Here is a 26469-nt window from a genome sequence, read left to right on the forward strand (position 1 = left end):
ATGGAGGAAGCTGTAAATCATCTCACAAATTCACAATCAACAGCCAAAACGATGGCGGACGGTGTGATCCCGGACTATTGTACGTTGCCGCGACCACCGGCCCGGTTGGCATCGGTGGCAGAGTACGGCGAGCGACAGCAAGTGCCAGATCGGGGCACAAACAGTGGTCACTTCTACACGCTACGGCCACAGCCGGCCAGGATGGGTGGTGTCGGTGGGCGTTTAAATTCCACCGTCGGAAGCTTCCGGCGGGAGCCGACTTTGGAGGATCTTGCCGAATCGAACCGAAGCTTGCTGTACGAGCAGAACATGAGCACGTTCGAGAATTTCTGCGAGCGGCGCAACAGTGAGCAGCAGCTGCAAACGCGCCAAGCAGAGGACGCCGCAGGCAGCAGAGACGTCGGTCCGGAAAGTTTGGGTAATTTCTGCACACTGCGCAAAGTGCGACGATCGCGCAGTGGCAGTGACACGGTACAAACGCAACAGTCGGACACTGCGCGGCACCCATTTGGCGGTGCGTACTGCACGCTCAAGAAGAAGAAGCTTCAATTGAATCGGAAGTTTGTGGAAAGTTTCCTGGAAGATCCAAACGCGAAGGTGGTAGACTATCTGTCGGAGTTGGACGCGTACCTGGACGAGATGGATGGTGTGGATGATGATGAGGTGCACGGTACAGGTGACAGTGACGCGGGTGATAGTGCCAGCGGTAATGAAGAGCACTCTTCCGTACAAGAAGAGTCGCTAGAGTTGAATCGCAAGTGTCGGAGTGCAGACAGTGAGGAATCGGTTGGCGAAAGTGTACAGTATTACCAGCCCAAGGTACGGGGTGACACTGCCGGTAATGCTAGTGAAAGTGGTGTTGTGACGTTGCACGATGCGTATCTGGAGGATCGTATTAAGTTTGGTGACATCAAGCATTTCTGTACGCTGCCCAAGCAGAAGCGTACCCAATTTCTGAACGCATTCAAGCGTGGTGCTTCCTTGCGTAGGTCGGTCGTAAGTCAACCAAAAGCGACCGATGGTTGTGGGCGAGGAGCGTCCGAAATGCAAACCATTCCAGACGACGGCAGAAGGATCGAGTGTGAAAGATCACCGGAAACGAGACACAGCACTAATGGTGAGTTACTGGATTACACGAGAGTTACTTAAGGACTCTTTCAATTATTACGTAACACAATTATGAATAGCATAAATGATTGTTATATGCGGACGTTCTTAGGCTTTTTCTTCCTGTAAGGTGTTCTCGTGATTGTCTTGCCCTACAATCAATCAGTTTATTGATGTCTTATCTGACTGATGTCTATTTAACGTCCTGAAAACTTCGACTCTGTTCATAAGCGTTCGTCAATGCCGTTTCACCGTTCTAACTGTCCCATTGTTTTCAACTCCAGTATATTAGGTATAAAATTGCAGCGCTACAATGGCATTAAGAACCAAGGAGTTACACTTGACCGCAAACTTGACTTCCATCTTTATCACAACGAAATCGTCGAAAAAGCTTGTAAAATGTTAAGTTTTCTTCGAAGACAGCCGAGAGAGTTGTTTGATCCACATTGTCTCATCTCATTGTATAAATCAATAGTAAGATCTTAACTTGAATTCTGTTCAGTAGTTTGGTGCTCGTCGTCTATTTCGTCTAATTCGTGATCCAAAAAGATCGAACCGGTTCAGAAAAATCGGTCGATTTTTGGACTCAATACTTTGACAACTCGTCGTGAAAATGCGTAATTTACTTTTATAAGTAAAATTATCGTAAGGGAGATAAATTCTCCGGAACTACTGAGTAGAGTAAATTCCATTGTATCTGGTCGTACTCTAAGATGCACTTTGAAAACTAACGAAAACAGACGTAGAGCGTAGAGTGACAATGATCCTATGACGGCCATGGCTTCTAGGACTGCTTCGATTGGGACTAGTGTTAAATTAGTTAGTTTGTGCTGCGTTATACTTTTTTCTGTTCTGTTTCTCATAGCCTCTTAACCAAGTTAACTAAAGCCAGGTTCTTGATGAGGAAGTCATCTTCCGAAAGACACTTCGTATCCATTTCCCACATCGTATCCAATCACTACACATTGCAGACGTAGGAAGAGTTCCAACTCACTGATCTTCAATCGTTTGGGAGCTTACACTACATAGTACCCACATAGTCTGTTAAAATGTCTCATAGCAAAGTGAAGGATCAAAGTAGTTGTCGAAAACAAAAAACAACTAGAGTCCTCAATCTCAGCAACCTTAGTTAGTTGGTGTACCGTGGCCAAAGGCTATCTAGATGATGAGTTGTCCAGTAACAGAATAAAAAAATGGAACATCAACTGCGAACATCTTCCTCCATCGAGTTTGAAGCGCTCTCGGATCAACTGGCCGAGCTTGAGGAACATCAGCTCACGATTGCCGAATCCGACCGTGTGTTAGCCGCACTGGAAACCAAGATTGCGCTGCGCAAGCTAAAAAGTGGCCGAGCACCCGCCTCACCGCTCCCATTCTCCCACTTCAAGGCCTTCTGTCTCGCCTGGGTGCGGAAGTGTGAAACCGCAACGGAGAAGATTCGCTTCGAGACGCGTGCCATCGAACGGCAGAACGTCGACCAGTGTGCACTAATCGATCAGAAGCGTCAAAGCGTTGGTAGCGATGCGCTTCGGGTGCATTTGGAGAGCTTCGCAATTGAGCGGCTTGTTGGGGAGCGAGATTTGCGAGCCGCACAGCACACCGACTACGAGCTGCGACGGCTCGGGGCGGAAGTGAAGCGTGAGATGCTGATGGAGAAGTTGGTGCTCTTTGAAACTACCCAGCAGCATGGCCGGTTAAGCGGGGATGTGAACCAGTGGGTTAGCAAGCTGGAAGAGGTAAAAGCCAAAATCGAACGTACCGATCGTGAGGTAGAGCTGTTGGAATGTCAGAACGAATCGTTACGTGACACGCTGCGAAAATGTCGAGTGCCAAACGTAGAACAGATGGCTTACCGTGTGGAGGAACTTCGCCAACTCCAGACACAACTCTTCCGTCGTGTAAAGCGTGGAGTGCTGGATGGCAGTATAAGAGTTCCCGTAGGGAAAGTGGAATGACTCGAACCGAACCGAACAACATCACGCGAGACGCACCACCAATTGCTAGATAATTCGGTTAAACTCAATTGACCTAAATTAATCGCACACTGGACGCGCGCGCGCGCGCGCTCTCGCAAGGGTGAACCTGAGGACCAAATTCAATAAAGTAAAGCCCATTCATCGCGCGCACGAGCGCTTAGTGCAGTGAAACCGGCTGTAATCGGATTCAGTTCGTCACGATCGCGTCACGAATTGCAAAAGGGTAACTAACCCTGCCTTGAGTCTCGTTACCCGTGTCTGGTCCCGGCCGTTGATCGTTGATCTTTGCTGACATGTTTCGGTCCACAAGGCACAACCGTTTCTGCAACAGCATTTCGTGGCGGGTAGCTAACAAGGTTAATGTAGATCTTGTTAGACGGGCCACGCGTAGTACAAGAACCCCTTCCTAACCTCTTTTCCAAATGTGAAGTTTGCAGACGTCTAACGGTTGCGGGATCTAGAAATAGACGCGAGTGCAATTAACACACCCTTGCGTGTGACTGTCAATGGAAGGAGTGCGAAACAATGGAACATGTTGAGTCATAACACCAGTCCTGCATGATTTCAATTTACAGATTAAAAGACAGATAACAGAGCCACTCTCTGTGTGGGTGTCAACTCAATCGATGCCAATTAAGCGCTGGCTGCTATCCAGACGGAAGAACAACTTACTATCGATTGAAGTACCAAACCGATCAAGTGTTTATCAAGTACCCAGGGGTATGAGGGTTGTTTGGGGGATATTTATTTATAAAATACTCAGCGATAAATTTGTATACATCTAGTAATAAGAATACTACCAAGAGGTGGTGCCTTTTTTGGTGGTGCTGGACATCGTCATGGTTGATAGAAACCTCAAGGGACCTCAAGAATGTCTAGGTTTAAAGGTCACATAGATGCCGTTCACACTGTTTAAAGCGACGAACCCTTTTTGTAGTTTTACCGGAACTTCGGTGCGTGAAGTACGTTCGAATGCAAATAATCGACCCTGAACGCAGCGGCGGATCAAACGGTAGGCGGAGTAGGCGGTCGCCTAGGGCCTCGCCGTGTTGGGGGCCCCAAAAAATTTGTGCCGATTGTGCGATTTTTGAAAATTTTACAACAAAGTTAATTTATAGCAAAAAAAATTAATTTACAAGGTAGAAAATTGATCAAAAATATCTTCCTTGGTTATATAAAACATTTGTTTCTATGTGATAAATTAAATGTAGAGAAGAATATCGTCTTTGTGACTTTAAAGTATAAACGAAATTGCACCAGTACCAGGACACTAATTTTCCCGTTGGTCGAGAAAAATTTCTTCGAAAACTACCTGTTTCCGAATGTATAATACCAGGAGAGCATCCACGGAAGAGGTAGCACCTAGTACAGCAATTTTGGTCGAAAACCGCCGAAAAGTATGCAATGTTTAAACACTAACTTTCCCGTTGGTCGTGAAAAATTTCTTCGAAAACTACCAGTTTCCGAATTTTAAAGTACCAGGAGAGCATGCATGGAAGAGGTAGCTCCTGGTACTGCGCCGTAAGGTATGCAATGTGTATACACTAGGTATGCGCCGTAAGGTATGCAATGTTTATACACTAACCTTGCAGCCAACTTGCAATGCAAGTTTGGTGCAAGCAAGAAACTTGCAGCAAGATGGCGCGTAAGATGGCGCCCAACTTCGTACTTGCATGCAACAAACTTGCATGCAAACTTGCATGCAAACTTACATGCAAACTTGCATACAAACTTGCATACAAACTTGCATGCAAACTTGCATGCAAACTTGCATACAAACTTGCATGCAAACTTGCATACAAACTTGCATGCAAGTTCTTGCATACAAACTTGCATGCAAACTTGCATACAAACTTGCATGCAAACTTGCATGCAAGTTTGCATGCAAGAATTTGCTTGCAAGAACTTGCATGCAAGTTTGCATGCAAGCTTGCATGCAAGTTTGTTGCATGCAAGCTTGCATGCAAGTTTGTTGCATGCAAGTACGAAGTTGGGCGCCATCTTGCTGCAAGTTGGTTGCAAGGTTAGTGTATAAACATTGCATACCTGACGGCGCATTGCAAGTTGGTTGCAAAGTTAGTGTATAAACATTGCATACCTTACGGCGCAGTACCAGGAGCTACCTCTTCCGTGGATGCTCTCCTGGTACTATACATTCGAAAACTGGTAGTTTTCGAAGAAATTTTTCACGACCAACGGGAAAGTTAGTATTTAAACATTGCATACCTTTCGGCGGATTTCGACCAAAATTGCTGTACTAGGTGCTACCTCTTCCGTGGATGCTCTCCTGGTATCGGCAATCTGAAAACAGCTGGTTTTGTATGGAATTTCGTACCAGCTAATGGCGATCCAAGTAGTGGCGTTATGGTTCTCCTTAGCGCATACAAACGTTTATATATAGAGACTAGCTTACTAGGCCCGTTTACAGGGCTACGCAACAGAACTCTGAGATGTACGCAAGGGAGCTTTCTTTCCGAGACTTTGCTGGTGTTATTACATCATGTTTGAAGTACATCTCCCTAACACCGATAATGCCGTAGCAAAATTATGGGCCCCCCTTGAAAAATTCCGCCCTGGGCCTCCAAGGGGATTGATCCTCCACTGCCTGAACGTACTGACTGTGTCGTAACACAATCCAAGAAGCAAGAGCAATAACAAAGAACTAAGCAACAGTAACGCCATAGTAGTGTGGACTTTTGAGAATTCTTTCAGTTTCTTGAGTTTAATTCTTGAGTGAAACGATTGTCTAAAAAGACATAAAGACATAAACAAGGGAAAACAAAGATTAGAATTGGGCCATATACCAGCCGACTCTTAGAATAAGACTTTCGACAGCACAGTGGTTTAATTTTTATTGTCCATTATTTGTGCAGAGATTATACATTGCTAAACGAGATTAACAAACATTCGTGGCTTCTTAAGTGAGGCTTCATCGTATCCTAAATCTTTTTCCGCGGATTCAACTGCACGTAGATGCCCTTTTCGGGCTTGAGAGGAGTTAAACCTTTAGCCAGCTTTACCGGAGTTTGCGTACGTACTGAGCGTTTGAACTCGTAGTTCAGTAGCAAATAGTACACGATCGTTTTCACCTCCATCAAGGCGAATCGGGATGCGATGCAGTTGCGTGGCCCTATGCCGAACGGAATGTAGGCTCCCAATGGGATCTTCTGCCGGTTCTCCTCATTGAAACGCTCCGGATCGAAGCGATCTGGGTCGGGATAGAAGTTTGGATCGTAGTGCAGCCCGGTAATGGGAATAAACACGACCGAACCCTTCGGGATAATGATTTCTGGTTCGTCTGAAATTTTGTAATCCTTGTTGCAAAGACGATCGGTACCCGGTGCAGGGTTCCATTTCCGAACTGTTTCCGCCACAACCATGTCCAGATAGCGCATACGTTGCAGTGCGTCATAGGTGAGCGATTTACCTTCCAGAGATTCCGACACTTGTCGGATCTCTTCGTACAGTCGTTGTTGAATGTTGGGTGCAATCGTTACCTCGTACACAAGGAACGTTATCGTGGTTGCGAGCGTGTCGAACCCGGCCAAAAAGAACAAAAGACACTGGGCCACCATTTCACTCTCACTAAGCGGCACCGTGAGATCCTTTGCAAGGATCCTCTCATCGTTCGATTCTTTCGCCACTGCAAAGCTTTCCACTTCCTCGCACTCTTGAGGCTGATGGCGCAATTTTCCTTTGCTGGCTTGCATCAGTAGCTGAATCAGATCGGGACGTACGATGCCATGGGTATCCCTTTCCTGAACCGATTGTCTGAACAGATCCGTGAAGAATTCTACGTGCTTGCTGTCGAATATATCCAGCTGCAGTCGTGCCATCAGCTGCGGGAACAACTGGAAGCCCATCATCTTGAAGAAAACCTTCCAACGGCTGAAGTTCGAAAAGTCCTTACCGTAGCGTAAGAAAACGTTCTGCTTGTCCTGGAATGAGTTGATGCGTACGCCAAACGCACAGGAAGCGATGACGTCGTTCGCAAAGCTTACAAAAAGGTCCTTTACTTCCCACTCCTGTCCGGCAGGATTGGCCAGTGCCTGTACCATATTTTCGCTGCACTCCACAATCATGGTAAACATCTGCCGCATCTTGCTGCCGGTAAACGTAGGACTGAGTGTGGTCCGTACGTCACGCCACCGTTGTCCACTAAGGTTGAAGAGTACTTTCGAAAACATGATCGTAGAGTTGCTGTATTTCGAGCTGTCGGCCGAAATCAACGGTCGATGGTTGATGAAGTGATCAAAGTCCTTCACCGTGATGCGCTTCACCAGCTCCGGATCGCGGATGACAAACATTGGCGTGAGCATCTCGAACATTCCGAACATTCTACCAAAAAGAAAGAGAGGAAGAAACACTTTCACAAACAACCCAAAACCCCAAGGGGATATGCTTACTTTGCATCTGGGAATAGTTCGTAGTTGTAGCGTACGAATTCATTGAATGAAATCCGCTTCATTGCTACTCGCCGATAACTTCCGAACAGTGGCTCTACCGGTAGGCACGGTATGGGGAACTTCTCGAAGAACTTATTGTTGCTCGTCAGGTAGATGTACAACGCGACGAGCATCGATACAAATCCAATCACAAACACAAAGTTCACCTCCATTTTGCAACACCGTATTGCTACTCCACGTCAATATATTCCACTCAATCACTTTCTTCACTGCTTGTACAGAAAAACCTGTAAGAAAAGAACGGAAATGTTATTAGTATTGGGAAAATACGTTTTCCAAGAACTTCTTAATTTTGTTTCAACTTACTCCTATTAAAGAGGATTAATTTCTTTCTGGAATTGATCTTGTTTCACGGCTCAAAAATCCTTGGAGATATACAACATTCCAACACCACTTTATATCCAATTTTATTAACCCTTGTTAGTGCAATACTGATCGTTTTACAAATGTCATAGCGTGTACTAAAGAATTGAGATTCATGGTGCATTTGCAAATGAGACAACTATTTCCTCTGCCGAGGTTTCAGCTGTAGATAGATGCCTTTTTCTGCCTGCAAAGGGGTGAAACCTTTTCCCAGCTGTATTGGTACTTGCGTACGATCGCAGCACAGAAACTCAAAGTGCAGTAACAAATGATACACGATGGCCTTCACCTCCATCAATGCGAATCGGGATGCGATGCAGTTGCGTGGCCCTATTCCGAACGGAATGTAGGCTCCCAATGGAATATTCTGTCGGTTCTCCTCATTGAATCGCTCCGGGTCGAAACGATCTGGATCGGGATAGTAACGTGGATCATGATGCAGTCCAACGATAGGGATCGACACTATAGCACCCTTCGGGATGACGATATCAGGAGCATCACCCTCACCATCCACCTTGTAATCCAGGTTGCATTGTCGATCAGAAGCAGGATTCGGTGGCCACTTTCGTAGCGTCTCCGAAACAACCATGTCCAGATAGCGCATACCTTGCAGTGCGTCATAGGTGAGCGATTTACCTTCCAGGGAATCCGACACTTGTCGGATCTCTTCGTACAGTCGTTGTTGAATGTCGGATGCAATCGTTACCTCGTACATCAGGAAGGACATTGAAGTGGCGATTATGTCGAAACCAGCCAAAAAGAATATCAAGCATTGAGCCACCATTTCAGTTTCGCTAAGCGTCACTACAGCGTCTGGTAGAATCTTCTCATCATTTGATTCTTTCGCCGTTGCAAAGCTTTCCACTTCCTCGCGCTCTTGAGGCTGATGTCGCAGCTTTCCTTTGCTGGCTTGCATCAGTAGATGGATCATATCTAGACGAATGATACCATGTTGCTCACGTTCCTGGACCGATTTTTTAAATAGTTCCGTGAAGAATTCTACATGTTTGCGATCGAATATATCTATCTCTAGCCAGTTCATCAACTTCGGAAACACCTGGTATCCCATTATCTTGAGAAAAACATGCAGTCGACCGAAGTTCGATAAGTTTTTACCGTTGCGGAAGAAAACGTTCTGTTTGTCCTGGAATGAGTTGACGCGTACTCCAAACGCGCAGGACGCAATAACGTCGTTAGTGAAGCATATGAAAAGCTGCTTCATTTCGTACTCCTCTGCGGCAGGGTGTGCCAGTGCCTGTACCATATTTTCGCTGCACTCCACAATCAGAGACAACATTTGGCGCATCTTGCTGCCAGTAAACGTAGGGCTGAGCGTAGTACGCACATTTCGCCACCGTTGCCCGGTGAGATTGAAGAGTGCCTTCGTAAATACGACGGAAGAGTTGTTGGCAGTTGTGCTCTCCACTACCGATATCAACTGTCGATGGTTGATGAAGTGATCAAAGTCCTTCACCGTGATGCGCTTCACCAGCTCCGGATCGCGGATGACAAACATTGGCGTTAGCATCTCGAACATGCCGTACATTCTACAACAAACAGACAACGACAATATAAGTAAAGGTTTAATTTTTAAACCAATAGGCGGATGAACGTACTTTGCATCCGGGAATAGTTCATAACTTGAGCGAATGAAGCTGATTAATGAAATCCTCTTCAGCAATATCCGTCGGTAGCTACCAAACAATGGCTCTACCGGTAGACATGGGATGGGATAACTCTCGAAGAATTTATTATTGCCCGTCAGGTAGAAGTACAACGCGACCAGCACCGATACAAATCCAATCACAAACACTAAGTTCACCTCCATTCTATAACACTGTGTTCAGGAGATTAGTCCACGTTCTAGTACCACCATTACTGTTCAAGTTCACCGTTGGGAACTCTGTAAAAAAATAGATGAAGATTGACGTTATTAATGAAATATTAATCTACGTTAACTACCAGAAACCGTGCGTTCTCGGTGAGTTTTTTTCTCCGACTAATAAGCTCTCTATCTAGACAATGTTTTTGACCTTCTAAGATGCACTGTTCGTGCCCCAAACCGTCAATGATCCAACCACAGTGTGGTCCCCCCCTTCACCGGGTCGCCACGGTTACCATCTCCGGTTGCAAATTGAGCCGCAAAATGAATAATTAAACAAATGCCTACTACATGATGAGCATCATCACCATGAGTGTGCTTCCCGCCTATCGCCTATGTTAGTTATTAATTCTACCTCTGTCTGATATATCTTATCAATGGCAGCGAACGCGCAGTTCATGGAGTTCAATCAATTTAGATGCCGTTTGCCTTACACCGCGAGTCGAACAAACACGTCTCATGCGAAACAGGAAAATAAAGTAATCTTGGTACAACTCCAACTTCATCAGTGAATGACAAACAATTTTTGTGTGTTTTCAAAGTGGGTTAGCTTTGAATGTCTCGCCCCCGTTAATAAGACAATTCGAGCGTAGAATATAATGTGTCGGATTTGTTATTTTTCACATGACGAGGTCGCGATACCATATGTTATCACTTGGATAAGCAGTTTTGCCCAAAAATGTTCAACCAGCATAAGGATCCCCTGGTCAGCTTGCTTACCCAATAATTAACATTAACTGATAACGATAACAACATTTCTTCATTTTTCTGTGATTCAATTTTATTGAAGATGCTTCGGTATTGAACATTGGAGTCCCTTAGTTGCTGACTTTGCGCGGTTTAAAGCGAATCCAGATTCCCTTTTCAGCAGCCAGTACAGCCGGATTATGCTTCAACTTCAATGGTACCTGTGTTTTATCGCAACGTTCGAATGTGAAGCTCTTCAACAAATAATAAATGACAGACTTCACCTCCATCAGTGCGAAGCGTGATCCGATGCAGTTGCGCGGTCCAACGCCGAACGGCAGATACGATACAGGGTTGATTTTGTGCCGGTTTTCCTCACTAAAGCGCTCCGGATCGAATCGCTTCGGGTCGGGGAAGTATTTTGGATCGCTATGAAAGCCTGCGATCGGTACCATGACGGTGACACCCTTCTCAATTTTGAACCGTAATCCTTCGCCATCATCGTAGGTATAGTCTCGGTTGCAGTAACGATCGACCATCGGCGCTGGTGGCCAAAGACGCAAAGACTCCGACACAACCATGTCCATATAACGCATTTCCTGTACGGCTTCATATGTCAATGGTTTACCATCGAGCTTTGCATCGACCTCTACGATCTCCTCGTAAAGCCGGTCCTGTATCTCCGGATGTAACATCAGCTCGTACGCCAGAAATCCCAGAGCAGTCGAGACGGTGTCAAAGCCGGCGAGGAAGAACAGGAAGCACTGCGCCACCAACTCCTTCTCAGACCATTCGCGTGTGATCACCTTCTTTCCAACGGCAGATTCATGCACTGTTGCGAATCCTGCATCCTTGACATCCGGTTCGTCTCGCTGATGACCCAGAACACCTCGTTTCACCTGCATCAAGATGTTGATCATGTCATTCCGCACGATACCCTTTTCCTCGCGAACTCGCATATTGTCCAGAATCATTGCCTGAAAATAGCGGCACATCTCCCTATCCATCAGCTCGATGTCTAGCTTCAGCATCAGCCGGGGTATTGTGATAAACAGCATGAAACGAATGGTGGACCAGAATGAGGTAAAGTCCAACAGCTTCTTCCCATGCGTGTAGAAATCATTCTTTCGGTCAGAAAACGAATTCACCTGAATTCCGAACGCGATCGATGCGATCACATCGTTGGCCAAGCGCGAAAAGACGTCCTTCATCTCGTGCACCTGCTTGGACTCGTCCTCACGCGCCTCCTTGAGAAGATGCTGCACCATACCCTGACAACTCTGAGACATTAGTTCGAACATCTGGCGCATCTTGCTGCCAGTGAACGCCGGACTTAGTGTGGCCCTCATATCGCGCCACTTCTGTCCCCGCAGCATAAACAGCGAGTTGAGGAACATGTTGTCGGAACCTATCGTATCGTGCTCGTTGGGCAGGAACGGTGTGTGATCGGTGAAGTAGTCAAAATCCTTTACTCCGATCTGCTTCACGCACTCCGGATCGCGCAGTATCAGGTTCGGAGTAAGCAGGTCGTACACGCCAACCACTCTTTAGCATTACGAGAAATCAAAACAATGATTAGTCGACCAGTATAGTTAGTAGTTTAACCTTATCTATTTCCGTAACTTACTTTGCCTCCGGAAAGGTACTGTACACTTTTTCGACGTGCTCGATCATATCCCGCTGGCGTAACAGCATGGGCGCGGAGCTACCGAACAGGAAGGTGGGCTTCAGGTGTGGATACGGTTTGTCCAGGAAATAGCGATACCGGCTGCGTACGTAGTAGTACAGCAAACCCAGAATCGCAGCAATGGCCGCCATCGTCACCGTATCGAACGCCATTGTACTGCTGCTGGTGTTCGTCACCTGAAAGAAACTGACCGGCAGTGTCAGCGGTGAAACTGGTTTGCACATTTTATTTGGTTTTGGACGCCACACCGGCTGTCTTTGGGTTGATAACGGAAGCAATGTGTGTGAGTGTCGTTTATGATACGCTTGTATACTAAAAGATTAGATTAGATGCGGTCAGTGCACGCTTCAACACTCCGGTATGATGACAGACAACAAAACATCAAGTGTTTACTGTAGGCGTTGATATGGTAACCACCGATGCTACCTAGGATACATATGTATACACTTTTTTAAACTTCCAAACTATTCGATCATAGAAGCTGTATCCACTGAAATTCAAACGTCACGAAGATGCCATATTGTAGACATACCCGGATCGTTGAACATATCAGGTCTGAAGAGCACACTGAATGTCTTAAATGTCGCTGATGCTCACTTCTTGATCAATAAAGGGGCACACTTTCAATCACTTACTTGACTTGTTTTGATAGCCGATGAATAAGCAAATCTGATGTAACGTTGATAGCACCTTACGTCCGTTCGTCCAAACGCGTTATTCAGTACTGCCAAGCGGCAAGTTGTTCGGAATAGACGCTAGCCGTCCCGCATTATGAATGGTGGTGTGGCGTTAGTCGTTTGAAGATAACATTGGCTTATTTCATGACCATAACAGAACGAGGACGTGTGACTAGACGTTATCATTTGGGTTGCTTGGCAATTTGAGATAAGCCTTTTTTGGGCACAGATGTCCATAAATAGGTCCCCAAGATAGATTTTTTCATTAACTAATTAACATGAATTGATAACGATAACAACATTTGCTCAGTTTTGGTGATTGAATTTTATTGAAGGTGCTTTGTTTGCGTATGTTGAACATTTCATTTCCTTAGTTATCTACTTTACGCGGCTTAAAACGAATCCAGTTCCCATTTTCCGCGACTAGAACAGCCGGATTATGCTTCAACTTCATAGGTACCTGTGTTTTATCGCAACGTTCGAATGTGAAGCTCTTCAGCAAATAGTAGATGACCGACTTCACCTCCATCAGTGCGAAGCGTGATCCGATGCAGTTGCGCGGCCCAACTCCAAACGGAAGATAAACTCCCGGGTTAATATTGTGCCGGTTTTCCTCACTGAAGCGTTCCGGATCGAATCGCTTCGGGTCGGGGAAGTATTGCGGATCGCTGTGTAAACCAGCTACCGGTACCATGACGGTGCGTCCTTTCTCGATCTTGAACCGTAATCCTTCGCCATCATCGAATGTGTAGTCGCGGGTGCAGTACCGTTCAACCATCGGCGCTGGTGGCCAAAGACGCAAAGACTCGGACACAACCATGTCCATGTAGCGCATATTCTGGACGGCTTCGTATGTCAATGGTTTACCATCGAGCTTTTCCTCCACTTCCAAGATCTCCTCGTAAAGCCGGTCCTGTATCTCCGGATGTAACATCAGCTCGTACGCCAGAAATCCCAGAGCAGTCGAGACGGTGTCAAAGCCGGCCAGGAAGAACAGGAAGCACTGCGCCACCAACTCCTTCTCAGACCATTCGCGTGTTATCACCTTCTTTCCAACGGCAGATTCATGCACTGTTGCGAATCCAGCATCCTTGACGTCGGGTTCATCCCTCTGATGACCCAGAACACCTCGTTTCACCTGCATCAAGATGTTGATCATGTCATTCCGCACGATTCCCTTTTCCTCGCGAACTCGCATATTGTCCATAATCATGGCATGGAAATGCTGGCACATCTCCCTATCCATCAGCTCGATATTCAATTTCAGCATCAGCCGCGGCATCATAAAAAACAGCATGAAACGAATGCTCGCCCAAAATGAGCCAAAATTCGTCAACTTCTTTCCACGCGTGTAGAAATCATTCTTTCGGTCAGAAAACGAATTCACCTGAATCCCGAACGCGATCGATGCGATCACATCGTTGGCCAAGCGCGAAAAGACGTCCTTCATCTCGTGCACCTGCTTGGACTCGTCTTCATGCGCCTCCTTGAGAAGATGTTGTGCCATACCCTGGCAACTCTGCGACATTAGCTCAAACATCTGGCGCATCTTGCTGCCGGTGAACGCCGGGCTTAGAGTCGCTCTCATATCGCGCCACTTCTGTCCCCGCAACAAGAACAACGAGTTGAGAAACATGTTGTCCGTTTCCATAACATCGTGTTCACTCTTCACGAACGGCGTGTGATCGGTGAAGTAGTCAAAATCCTTTACTCCGATCTGCTTCACGCACTCCGGATCGCGCAGCATCAGGTTCGGGGTAAGCAAGTCGTACGCACCGACCACTCTTTAGTGTGAAGAATCCAAACGTTAATTAGTGGAACAGTAATGGTAATTCCGCTTTCTCACACCCCGTAACTTACTTTGCATCCGGATAGATGTTATAGAGTATCTTAATGTGCTCGATCATGTCCCGCTGGCGTAACAGCATGGGCGCGGAGCTACCGAACAGGAAGGTGGGCTTCAGGTGTGGATACGGTTTGTCCAGGAAATAGCGATACCGGCTGCGTACGTAGTAGTACAGCAAACCCAGAATCGCGGCAATGGCCGCTATCGTCACCGTGTCGTACGCCATTGCGCTATCGCGTTTACCACTGCTCCTCACCTAAAAGGAATCAACCGCTTTTGCGAGGAGAGAAACTGGTTTGCACTTTTTGTTTGGCTTCCAATCTGCCGCCGGCTTGTCGTTGGTTTAATAATGAAAGCGATATGTGGAGGCGTCGTTCAGGAGACGCTCTCTGTACCGAAAGATTAGATTAGGTGCGTTAGTAAACACTTGAACGCATGGCATGATAGACAACAAAACATCCATCGATTTCATGCTACTAAAGATACAGTTATTGTAACTGCGATAAGTCATTAATTTAATCTATATCACAGAAACCGTATCGCTGATATTCACTCATCACTGTCATATACCATTAACGTATGAATTTAACAGAGCCTTGGGAACTACGATTTGCCTATAGCCCAACAGTTATTAGTAATATCTCGCTCGAAACATCGGAACCGAATCATATTACGACGCAAAACCAAGAATCGATCGGTGAGGCGACACAGACCCGGCACGCACATCGTACATTCCGCTGGTCTGATGATCTCACTTTTTGGGCAAACAATGCGCAAAGTGAGAGAAGCGCAAAGCGAGGGCAAACTTTTGTGTATTCGAGTTGTATTCATGTACAACAGCTTCCGGACCGTAGATAACACTGCTAAATATAGGAGACACAACAACCAACTTTTATTCACTTACTTGACTTATTCCGGTTGCTGATGAATGGATAATTCTGCTGTCAGATGGACAGCGATTTTACGTCCGCTCGGTCAAACGCGTTGTCCAGAACTAACCAGCGGCAAACGGTCCGGAATAGGCGTTAGAGTTCCCCCAGTGTTGATTAATGACGGCGTAGCGCTAGACGCACACACGTATCGCAAGTATTGATGTGACCTTCAAACAGTGTGCGCGCCTCCCCGGATGCCATACACGGAACGGAGTGGGAGGACTGTAATTTGAATGTGTATTTTTAGGGGAGCAGATTGCGGGGTGGTGGTGGGCAACATTTGATACACAAACTGACTCAGCATATTTTTTTTCGGGAGTGTAAATTTAGGTTGACGAATGGAGAAGACAGAGACCGATGTGCGGTTTTTTCTTCCCTCCATCCCGTAATCTAATAATTACTGGCGAAGCGATCTGCAAACGGTCTTTGGTCAAATTGTAACCACAATACTAGAACGCAACGCCTCTGTCAGATTGGATGATTATATATTATGCTGATCATTTTGGCTTATAAAAACGACAGATATTAAAATTATCACCAACGGTGCATTGTTGCGTTGTACCGTTCTAACTGCTTCTCGACTGGAACTCCAACCAAATCCCGTGCTCAGTTTGGAACTGAGTGGATGATTTCTTCAACTTTAATGGAATCTGCGTTTTGGCGTACGGTTTCACGTGGAAATGAAGCAACAGATAGTAGAGGACGACCTTCGCCTCCATCAGGGCAAATCGGGAACCTGTAAACGTCATACAACGGAGCGCTTTAGTAAAAGGAAGACTGTCATTTGAGCAATCAAAACTTACCAATACAATTGCGAGGTCCGGCACCAAACGGTAAATACGTGCCAGTTTGAATCTTTCTCTTGTTCTCCTCATTGAACCGCTCCGGGTCGAAACGTTCCGGATTGGGGAAATATTTCGGGTCGAAGTGTATACCTACGATGGGTATGAATATCAGCGAACCCTTCTCAATGGTGAACTTCACACCCTGTCCATCATCGTACTGGTAGTCCCGGGCACACTCCCTGTTTAGCACCGTACCGATGGGCCATCTGCGAAGTGTTTCCGAAACAACCATATCAAGGTACGACAGTGATTGCAGCTTTTCGTAGCTAAGCGTTTTTCCTTCCTCAAGCGACTGTTCCGATTCGCGCACTTCCTCAAACAAGCGTGCCTGAATATCGTCGTTCACTGCCAGCTCGTAAAGTGCAAAGGATAACGTCCAGGAGATGGTTTCGAAACCGGCAAAGAAGAATATAAATGCCTGCGCGATCAACTCCGTGTCGGACCAGACACGGTCATGAGCACGTCGTCCAACGTGTGACTCCTCCACAGTGGCAAATCCTTCGGCCGTTCTCGTCTCCTGCTTTGGTTCATCTGCCTGTTGATGCTTCAGGCTGCCTTTCTTCGCTTGCATCAAGAGCTCGATCATATCCGGCCGGAAGATGCCCTTCTCCGCGCGTATTCGCATCGTCTCCAGTATCGTGTCGCGGAAGAACCGATTCTCTTCCGGAGTAAGAAAGTCGATGTTCAACCGCATCATAAGCTTTGGCGCGAAGGTAAAACCAATCATTTTTAACGCTTTACCGAACGATTGTTGATTCGTGACCGACCGGGCGAAGGTGATGAATTGGTTGGTTGGATCTCGGAACGAATCCACCTTAATGCCGAAAGCGGCCGTTCCGATGACGTCGTTGGCAAAGCGCGTCATCACGTCTTTCATCTCTAGCTGCAAACCGGTACCACTGGCTGCCCGGGCCTTCTGTTCTTCCGACCGAAAATGTGCGACCATCGTTTGGCCACATTCCGCAACCAGTTCGAACATCAGCCGCATCTTGCTGCCGGTAAAGGCCGGACTAAGAGTCGCTCTCATGTCACGCCACTTTTGTCCACGCAGCGCTACTAGCGAATTTGACAGTAGCAGGTGGCTAGTGTTCTCCTCTGTTTGCTCCAACCCGGTGGTCATATGGTCGACAAAGTAATCAAAATCCTTCACCGTGATCTGTTTCACCAGGTCTGGATCACGCACAACATATGCCGGCTGACGAATATTGAACATACCGTGTATTCTGTTCCAGATAAGAAGGAAATTGAGGTTATCAGATAACATATCAGTCAGTGGCATTTGAAAGACAGTGGGCCTGTATCACTCTCTTACCTTCCATTGGGGAACGCATCGTATAGATTTTTGAAGTGCTCAAACAGTGTCACTTTCTTCATAAAAATCGGGCCAGCATTGCCAAACGGGAACGATGGCTTTAGGAACGGGATAGGTTTGTCCGCAAAGTAGAAGTAATTTTTCGTAAAGTACCGATATGCCACCACAAACAGGCCGACCACAAGGGCCAGCGTTATTAAGCTGATCTCCATTTTGAAACTGCAAAGCGTCGCTTGCCTGGATGACTCACACACTCCCTGAGATTTCTGTTTTGCTGCTACTCCGATGCCTACTTTGTCCGGCCGTTCGTTGTGTACTGAATGTTGGGCAAACACAACTGCCTATTGCCTTTATATTCACTCTGTATTCGTATCCGCCTGCACAAATACCAGCAACCAGTGTGTCGCTTCGCGAATAAAGATTACAAATCGACGCGAGAGGCCCATAACATTTTGGGGAGGAATAACTGGCGTCAGCTGTGGTTCGTAGATAGGCACTTCACGTGTGGGAGCGTGTGTACTCCGCATTATCATGTGTTAGTTTCGTTCCATTCATATTTTCTCACATTCTTCTGTTGTTTTCTGACTTTCTTCCAGGCCAAACATCCACCGCCACACTGCCTCGGTATGGTCAATCATGGCACAATGATGACGCTCCTCCACATCACCATCCTAGCTGGCATCGGAATTCGATGCGCAAGAAGCACCTGATAGAGTTGCCCGAACAGGAGATCAGCCAACTCCATCCGTCCGTAAATGTAGCAGCGGCAACCCTATCCAGTGCTGACAGCAATGAATCTCTACCGGCGAACAATGAATTGTGCTCCATCACTACGCTACCAATGGATGAAATGCAGGAAACGGAAACACTGGGTGTGATACCTTCGTTGGTAGTTGCACTACCACCCTCTCCGATACCGTTTGTCGAACGAACCGATCGGGAACAGATCGTAGCATCCGCTCCACCTGCCTCTGTTTCATCTTCTCCTGCTCCACCGCAACTGCTCGAAACGGATCTGGATGGGATCGTGCAGGAACGACCGGCACGCCAGGCCGGACGCCGGGCACAATCACAGCCCCGCATCGGATCTATTACGGTTGTGCGGGATGCTACCACAAACGAGCTTATCATATGCACGAACAGTGTGCCAGGAACTCCTACGGCACCGCCATTAGAGGACCTGAGACCATCGCATCAAGCCAACCGTCATCATCACCAGCATCGTCAGCAGCACCACGACGTACGATATACGGGCGAGTCGGAAGGCAGTTCGATGGGCAGCTCTCGGAACCCGAGCCCCGTGTCGCTGCTATCTACGACAACTACCTGTAGCTCGATAGCATCGGGTACTGATAACGCCACCGATAGGTACTTGCTTTACACGTTTCTTTCCACCCCAGCTCCAAAAAAGGAAATATGTATAGTCACATGAATCATCTCGGGCTTTAACCATCCGGTGTGATTGATGTTAGTGTTGCAACATTTGGCGTTATTTCACCACCACTTGCAAGAGTATGCAAATAAAAATCTGTTTACTCTCACTCAGGGATGACTTTGCACAAATGTTCCCGATTTCGGTATTGGGATGTTTGACTGTAAATAATACGTCATTACGACGTTACCTTCTTCTTTACCGGCACAACACAACCTCAAAAACTTTAGGTCTTCCATTTCTGACTTTCTTTGACTTTATTTACGCGAAGTTGGAGAGTCAGTTCTGCGTACGGGAGTTTGGTCCGGATGGTTTTTTTAGACCGAACTTTTCGTGTGAAAACTGGCAACTTTACCAAATACACTACTGGGTATTTGGGCACATTGTACGTTACCAGACATATATTTGAAGGTACCCTTGATGCCATTTTGTATCTCTACAGACTAACTTACTTACTTACTTAGGCGCTACAACCGCTTCGTGGTTTTGGCCTGCTGCAGGAGTCCTCTAAATCGCTCACAGTTAGGCGCCGTTGTCAGTTAATCCATTCTGGCTGACGCATCAACACCATCACTCCAGATCAATTAGGACCTTCCACACCTCCTCTGTCCATGTGGACGACCTAAAAGGATTTTACGGACTGGGTCGTCCAGTGTCATTCGCATGACGTGACCAGCCCACCAGAGCCAAGCGAATCTAATCCGCTGTACGACGGTAGGTTCGCCGTCTCACGGAGCTCGTCATTGTGACGGCTCCTCCATTGTTCTTCCACACATACGGAAAATCCTTCTGAACATCTTCCACTCCCACGCGGTTAAGAGAGTTGTGTCAGTTATGGACAATGTCCATGTCCCAGAGGTGTATGTGAGTACAGGAACTATATAAGTTCTATATAATCCCAGTTTCGATTGTCGCGACAGGTGTTTTGAGAAGAGACGTTTCCTCAGACTGTAGAAAAACCTGTTGACAGTCAGCAGCAGCGCGTATTTCAACATCAATGTTATTGTCGGTGCTGACTTTTGACCTAAAATAGGTGAAATTTTGGACGACTTTTTTTGGAACGAAAGGGCGTATCACCGCATTTGTACATCACCGCTGCGTAAGTTAGGATTTGTTAGCAGGAACGCCGATGATGCCACCATCAACTTGATTCTTTAAAGTCACTTTCTTGATAAAAATAAATCCCTGCTGCTTAGATCATCCTACAGGCTATATTCAACGCCTACTGTCATGCCATGCACTGTAGCTAGAACAGAATACACTGTGCCGTTGTCGTTACCGTAGCAACCACAATTAAACAAACTTGCCTCAACTTTGCTGCACTTTGAAGCATATTGATATTTTCCCACCAATGCATCGCTAGTAGGCAACGTCGTGACGTGGAAAGTGCTGCATGGCATAAGCTATTACGCACGGCGCTCCCAGACATGACCTAGTCCTTGACATTGGTCAAAAGAAACCGGAAGTGTACATTGGTGTTACAAACGCAACCAGCAAAAGTGCCAACATGTTTTACAACTGTGGTGCAAAGGCTTCAGTGTTTACGGTGCCATTTAATGATCTGTAATGGGACATACAAATTTTGTAAGAGTTGAACAACGCAGAATACTAATATTTCCTTTTGTCTTGTTTTGCAGAGCACACCATGTATCGGAACCTCCGCTTGATGGATCTACGGATGTGGGTTCCTTCTCTAGGAACAGCGATGTAAGGGATGATCTCAACCCCGTTCTTAGTACGGTTCCCACACGCTCATCAGCCAGCGGTCGAAGACTTCCGGACAGTTCAACCATCTCCACCGGACAAGGTACGCAGGTGGAAGAACCATCCGGACCGGAAGATCGCACTGTGACCGGTGAGGACGAATCGGAGGTCGATGCCAGCCCTCAGCGCAGCAGCCGCCGCAGTGATGGACGACCGAAAGCACGGTGGCCACATGCCATCTCGCGCTCACTAGCGACCACCTTCTGCACGCTAGGTCTGTTCAACATATCGCGCTTCGCCGTGTTTAGCGTCCATTTCGGAGCGAACTTTGTCGTGCAGTTTTTGATCTTCTCGCTCCTGTTCGGCATACCGATGCTGTGGCTGCAGATGGTACTTGGTGCACGGATTCGCGGTGGTCCTGTTACGATGTGGCGCATCAGCCCGATCTGTAAGGGTATCGGCATAGCGCTGCTAGTTGCCCAGGCCCTCATCACCCTGTACTCGGCGATCTCGCTTGCCTGGGTGTTGGTGTACTTCCGGGATGCGTTCATCATGCGGAACTTAAAGTATCGCTGGCAGGAACCGTTCCCACTGTATCGCGGTGTTGTTGACCAGGACAACCAATCCTACCGACTACCGGACACGGTGGCGGATTACTTTAACGGTGTGGTACTGCAACGTTACTATCTCGCACACCAAGCATCGTCGATTCCACTCGGGTACGGTGCACGCATTCTGCCATCATCGCCGACGACTAACCGCAGCAGCGGCATCGGAGCAATACGCTTCCAGCTGGCATTCAACATGGCCATCCTGTGGACGCTCGTGTTTGTGACTCTCTGCCGTGGCATACGCTCGCTAGGGAAGATCGTCATAGGGGTGTTTCTCGGTGCGTTCGTTGCCCTAGCCGCGGTATGCGCAAAGTTCCTCACGTTCATCAATTACGACAGCGTGCAAAACATTTTCCCGGCGACGGATTGGCAGGATTTCTTCCTTAACTCACGCAGCTGGACGAGTGCGGCACAGGAAACCTTCCTAACGTGGGGTCTGCTCGGCGTGTCTGTCTATGCGATCAACTGTCGCAGCAATCGGAAGGGAAGCTGTAATGTGCGGACGCGTCGTGAGCTACGACGGGACGCATTTCTGGTCGCGTTCATCACGCTCGTCGTACTGATTCTGGCCGCCGTACTGGGTAGTGCCTGTGTGCAGATCCTGAACAGTCGGGGATACTACTATTTCCCGGGATCGTACGGTAAGTGTTGTGATGCGAGACCCTTTACACTCAAGGTAACCGGAATCTCAAAAGATTCCTAAATCTATTAAAGTTTAGGCAGAAAAATATGATTCTAAAAATATTCACAAATCTCCAATATCTCTCATAGGACTCACGCATGTTCAAAATATTACAACTCTTCAAGAATTCATGAATTTCCAATAATTTATCCATGTATAGAAAAACGATATTCTCTAAACATTGATGGATCCATTGTAGTGTTGGATACTCTATCTTCTAAGATTTATGAATCATTCCAAATTAAGGCCAATGCTCTGAGGATTCCTTCGAGAGTCGATATGATTGACTACTCATTAAGGGTTCATATGAAAAACTCAATTCACAAGATTCGCTACACTCTAATCGATTGATTTTCTGGAGTCATTTTTAGATAGAATCCTTGAAAATTCATAACAAAACCTATAACCTTTGAAGATAATCGATTTTTAAAGACTCGTAAACCATTAGAAGTTCATGTATCTTTACAGAGATTAACCAAGATTCAAATGACTCTTCATTGATGCTTCAAATAAGTGACTGAAGTCTAAAGGTTCATTGCCGTCGCGAATCTCCTAATGATTTTCCCCAAAGATCAACATTATTATAAATTATTATTATCTTTCTTTCGCCTACAGAAAATCTGGGCACGAACGTTTTCCTTCGGCCGGCCAATCAACCGCTACCACCGCAACATGCAACCATGCCGAACCGGTGGCTTCTTCGCTATTCGACCGTTGTTGGTGAGAGCTTTAAACGATCGTATGCCGACCCGAGCCGGGAATCCGGTTACCAGGCACTGCGGCTCGTCACCGAACTATTCCCAGCAGCACTCGCGGCGACTACACCGGAGCACATTGCCCCAGTTTGGGGTTCGGTCGGCTACATGGCACTGGTACTGTTCGGTTTGGGACAGCTGTGCGTGATGTGGAAACCGATCGCCGGCGCTATCGGTGATGCACCGTCCTCCATCCTGCTGAGCTGCGTGACGGGGCTGCTGCTCGGAATGCCACTAGCTACGGAGGGTGGCATCAACATCGTGCACTATCTCGACACGATCCTCGGTGCGGCCTGGTGGGTGCTGTTGCTCTGGATCGGACACATCCTAGCATTGTTTCTGGTGCGCGGTCGTCCATTCACAAGTAAGTGAATCTGTGGCAACAAAACCAGGATCAATCTTTGCTAACAGATTTGGTTCCCGTTTTGCAGGTGACATTCTAGTCAACGATCTGCAGATACTGCAATCGTTTTCGGCCTTTGTAGCATTCGCTTGGAACTTTCTGCTACCGATTGGGCTCATCTTCATGTGCATCATCCAGTATCGGCTATCCAACAGTGCCGCCCTCTTCAACTGGTCATCGTCAGCGACATCGGCGGCAGGAGCGGGAGCGAACAACTACTGGCCGCTTTGGGCACGCCAGGTCGGTGGCTTTGTGCAGGTCAGCTTTTTGCTGCTGGTTCCGGTGGTAATGGTGATACAAATCTATCGCTACCTGTGTCGCGGTCCACCCGACATATTGGACGTAAGTATAGAGCCCCATGATGATCTACCATGTAGTCTCTAATACTTTTCTTGCCTTTTTAGCGGGTAGATTTACTACTGCGACCACCGATAGATGGCGATACTAGCAACTCCATCCGTATTATGCATGCACGGCGAGCAGCAGCAGCTTCGCCCCTGCAACCGAGCACTACCAATGCCGGTTCCGGTCGCGATGGTTCGGAACCGACCATCACACTTTCGATGGATTCACGATCGGTGCGTGACGCCGATGATGCACCTCCAAAGTATACACCGCCACCCTCTTACACCACGGCCACCGGAGCACGCATTGCCAAGCTGCTGCGCAACAGCATCCGGCGAAGCGTACGCCGGTTGATAGGGGAACCGAGTGGAAGCGCACCATCGATCCGACCGCGCACAGCACTGCCCCTGGCGGCAGACAGCCAATCGGCTAACCCTTCCACGGGCGATGAACTTCCACCGCCCGACTACTGTTCCGCACTGCAACAATATGGTGGCCCGTGCCTGAACGCCGCTGGAGGAGGGCTCGAGCTAAATCACCATCCAACAGCACCCCGCATACTCTACAACTCGGCCACGTTGGGCAGTGGTCGCAGGTATCGGTCGCTCAACGCACCCGGTGACACAGCGCAGGAAACAACATCACATCAGCAAAACTTTACCGCATCCGATGTGCGCCAGATACTGCGACCGGGCCAAACGGCCGGTCCTCCGAACGGTGGGTCATGCTTCACGCAAACGCTACGCAATACACTGTTGCGCCGCGGACACTCGATGGAAAATCTCGTCCTGGCCGCCGCTCCACTCGGTGACTCGAGCATCATCACACTGCACGACGACGACGATGATGACGTGTACGATGATGTCGGCAATCGGACACCGGGAACTAGCGGGCGGGACGCTTCTATCGGACGCGATTCGGTGATATAAAACCGAAGCAAACGTACGCCTGCAAACGTGGACAAAAAACAACACGGGAATACACTACTGAACTGTATATGTTTTGCAAAGAACATCCGGTCGAAACTGTGTGGAGATTATAGGATTACTTATGTTTGCGTAGACACGTATCGTTCGTGGCACTGTACGACGGGTGTCAGTGAACATCCTGAGGTAGTTAGGCTGCAAAGCGAGCATTTGCATCACAACAAACAATGTGCTCAAAACAATAACGATTTCTAATGAAGTCCAACCTGCGCACCAATTGCTGTAGCTGGGCTGCATGTAGTATTAGTATATCCAGCTTATAGGAACTACGTAGACATCGTCGCTGTGAGAAATATTCTCTTCTATTAATAAAAAAATCGTTTATTTATTGGTTTCATTGACTTTGCTTCACATTAATTACTTATGTAGTCTTCTTTACTCGTTTTATAAGGCGATATTATCATTGTTGCTTATGTAAAATGCTAATAATTACGGAAGTTCATTCGAAGGCCAGTCATAGTTGTGTTGATCATGTTCGGCTCAATAGTGCTCCATCACAGTGGAGGATCAATCCCCTTGGAGGCCTAGGGCGGAATTATAAATGGGGCATCTAATTTTAAAAACGATGAATTGGGGCGCATTGAGGCCCTTGAAATGAGGCAAAGCTAAAGACGCAGTAACGATGGGGCTCCTGAACTCCCTTTGGATCATCCCACGGGTAGTTCGAGGTGAAATTTCGCCAGGGTAATTTCTTGTGGTACCCTTCGGGGTCTCCTCTAGCATAGGGAGAGGTGGCCTATGTATACACCTTTTACTACTACACCCATTTTTTTGGGGCCTCCAACACGGCGAGGCCCAAGGTGACCACTCTACTCCGTCTACCGTTTGATCCGCCGTTGATCCCTTTTCTCAACTCAACCACGAATCCGAAGATCAAACTATTAAATACACTTTTAATAAACACACAAAAACACTGTCCACAAAATACTTCATATAAACACGTAAGTACGTAAAAGCGTTTAGAAGAAAGCGTCGCCACCAGCAGGTGCTGATCGCGCCTCATCATACGAGCTGAGCTGTGCCGGTGCCCGAAGGACGTGGACACCGCTCAGCATACGAGGATACGGATAAAGAGCAGTACAATAGATGTTAATATCATATATCACAAATAACATACCACATATCACATATATCAGCAGATTGACTCGCGGTATTGTTTGCCTCCACCACATTCCAGTAACAGTAAGTGGATGATTTTTGCTGTTTTGTGAAGGTAGTGTAGCGAATTACCACATGGTTATTCTTCTTCTTGATGACAATATTTATTGCGGAACAACAGAGAGCAAAATGGAATGAATTAATTACCGTTAGTGTTTAGTGTCCAGCTTACAAGCGCTAGAAAAGCACACGCTCATCTCAGTCGTCATTGCATATTATTTTTAAGCGCTTTTCCTTTCGTCGAAGTCTCTCCGCGCATGCATGCGATCGCGCACGCCAAAAAGCGACCGGTTTTGTGATTTCTGACACCAAGAGAGCATCCACGAAAGGAGATAACATCAGTCTGATCTGCACAAGGATCCGCCATGTTTGTATACAATACATCGATATCGCTTGCTCACGTTGTCAGTCACTGTGATGCTATTGATCAATTAAAGATCATCTAGGATTGGCTATTAGTTACACATACTATCAAACAAGGGCCCTCTCCGGAGAGCGATCGGTAGAGTAAATAGCTCAGCAACTGTGGCGAGAATCTTCCGTCTCGTTTCATCCATCCAGTTCTTACAGTGCGTGTCATAACTGTACAGCAGGTGAGCTTTTTAATTATTTG

At 47.1% G+C, this 26469-nt stretch overlaps 5 protein-coding genes across 10 annotated transcripts; 1 reads left to right on the plus strand and 4 right to left on the minus strand.

Annotated features, from left to right (window-relative positions):
• Positions 1–25018, plus strand: LOC128306560 (sodium-dependent transporter bedraggled). Its single transcript, XM_053044104.1, has 6 exons — positions 1–1117; positions 18377–19148; positions 20850–22168; positions 22825–23328; positions 23396–23709; positions 23772–25018. Exons 1-6 carry the CDS (start codon positions 1–3, stop codon positions 24639–24641), a joined length of 4896 nt encoding a protein of 1631 aa, XP_052900064.1. The 3' UTR covers positions 24642–25018.
• LOC128306625 (probable cytochrome P450 9f2) lies at positions 5875–7736 on the minus strand. Its single transcript, XM_053044191.1, has 2 exons — positions 7490–7736; positions 5875–7421 (listed from the first exon to the last, which is right to left on the minus strand). The coding sequence occupies exons 1-2, from the start codon at positions 7699–7701 to the stop codon at positions 6023–6025; spliced, it is 1611 nt and encodes a 536-aa protein (XP_052900151.1). The 5' UTR covers positions 7702–7736; the 3' UTR covers positions 5875–6022.
• On the minus strand, positions 7958–9878 carry LOC128306616 (probable cytochrome P450 9f2). The gene is made up of 2 exons (XM_053044179.1): positions 9529–9878; positions 7958–9459 (listed from the first exon to the last, which is right to left on the minus strand). Exons 1-2 carry the CDS (start codon positions 9738–9740, stop codon positions 8052–8054), a joined length of 1620 nt encoding a protein of 539 aa, XP_052900139.1. The 5' UTR covers positions 9741–9878; the 3' UTR covers positions 7958–8051.
• LOC128306577 (probable cytochrome P450 9f2) lies at positions 10561–15780 on the minus strand. 6 transcript variants are annotated; one of them, XM_053044127.1, is made up of 3 exons: positions 15596–15771; positions 12109–12354; positions 10561–12026 (listed from the first exon to the last, which is right to left on the minus strand). In XM_053044127.1, the coding sequence occupies exons 2-3, from the start codon at positions 12318–12320 to the stop codon at positions 10613–10615; spliced, it is 1626 nt and encodes a 541-aa protein (XP_052900087.1). In that variant the 5' UTR covers positions 12321–12354; positions 15596–15771; the 3' UTR covers positions 10561–10612. The 6 variants fall into 6 exon arrangements, with proteins under 6 accessions (XP_052900087.1, XP_052900102.1, XP_052900094.1 ...); XM_053044142.1 differs by having other exon boundaries at positions 12109–12344; positions 15596–15666; XM_053044134.1 differs by having other exon boundaries at positions 12109–12379; positions 15596–15647.
• LOC128306567 (cytochrome P450 9e2-like) lies at positions 16106–18086 on the minus strand. Its single transcript, XM_053044116.1, has 3 exons — positions 17781–18086; positions 16427–17691; positions 16106–16359 (listed from the first exon to the last, which is right to left on the minus strand). Exons 1-3 carry the CDS (start codon positions 17990–17992, stop codon positions 16190–16192), a joined length of 1647 nt encoding a protein of 548 aa, XP_052900076.1. The 5' UTR covers positions 17993–18086; the 3' UTR covers positions 16106–16189.
• Positions 25019–26469: the final 1451 nt, after the last annotated feature.

The sequence above is a fragment of the Anopheles moucheti genome, chromosome 2 (genome assembly GCF_943734755.1).
Source record: "Anopheles moucheti chromosome 2, idAnoMoucSN_F20_07, whole genome shotgun sequence".
Lineage (NCBI taxonomy): Eukaryota > Metazoa > Arthropoda > Insecta > Diptera > Culicidae > Anopheles > Anopheles moucheti.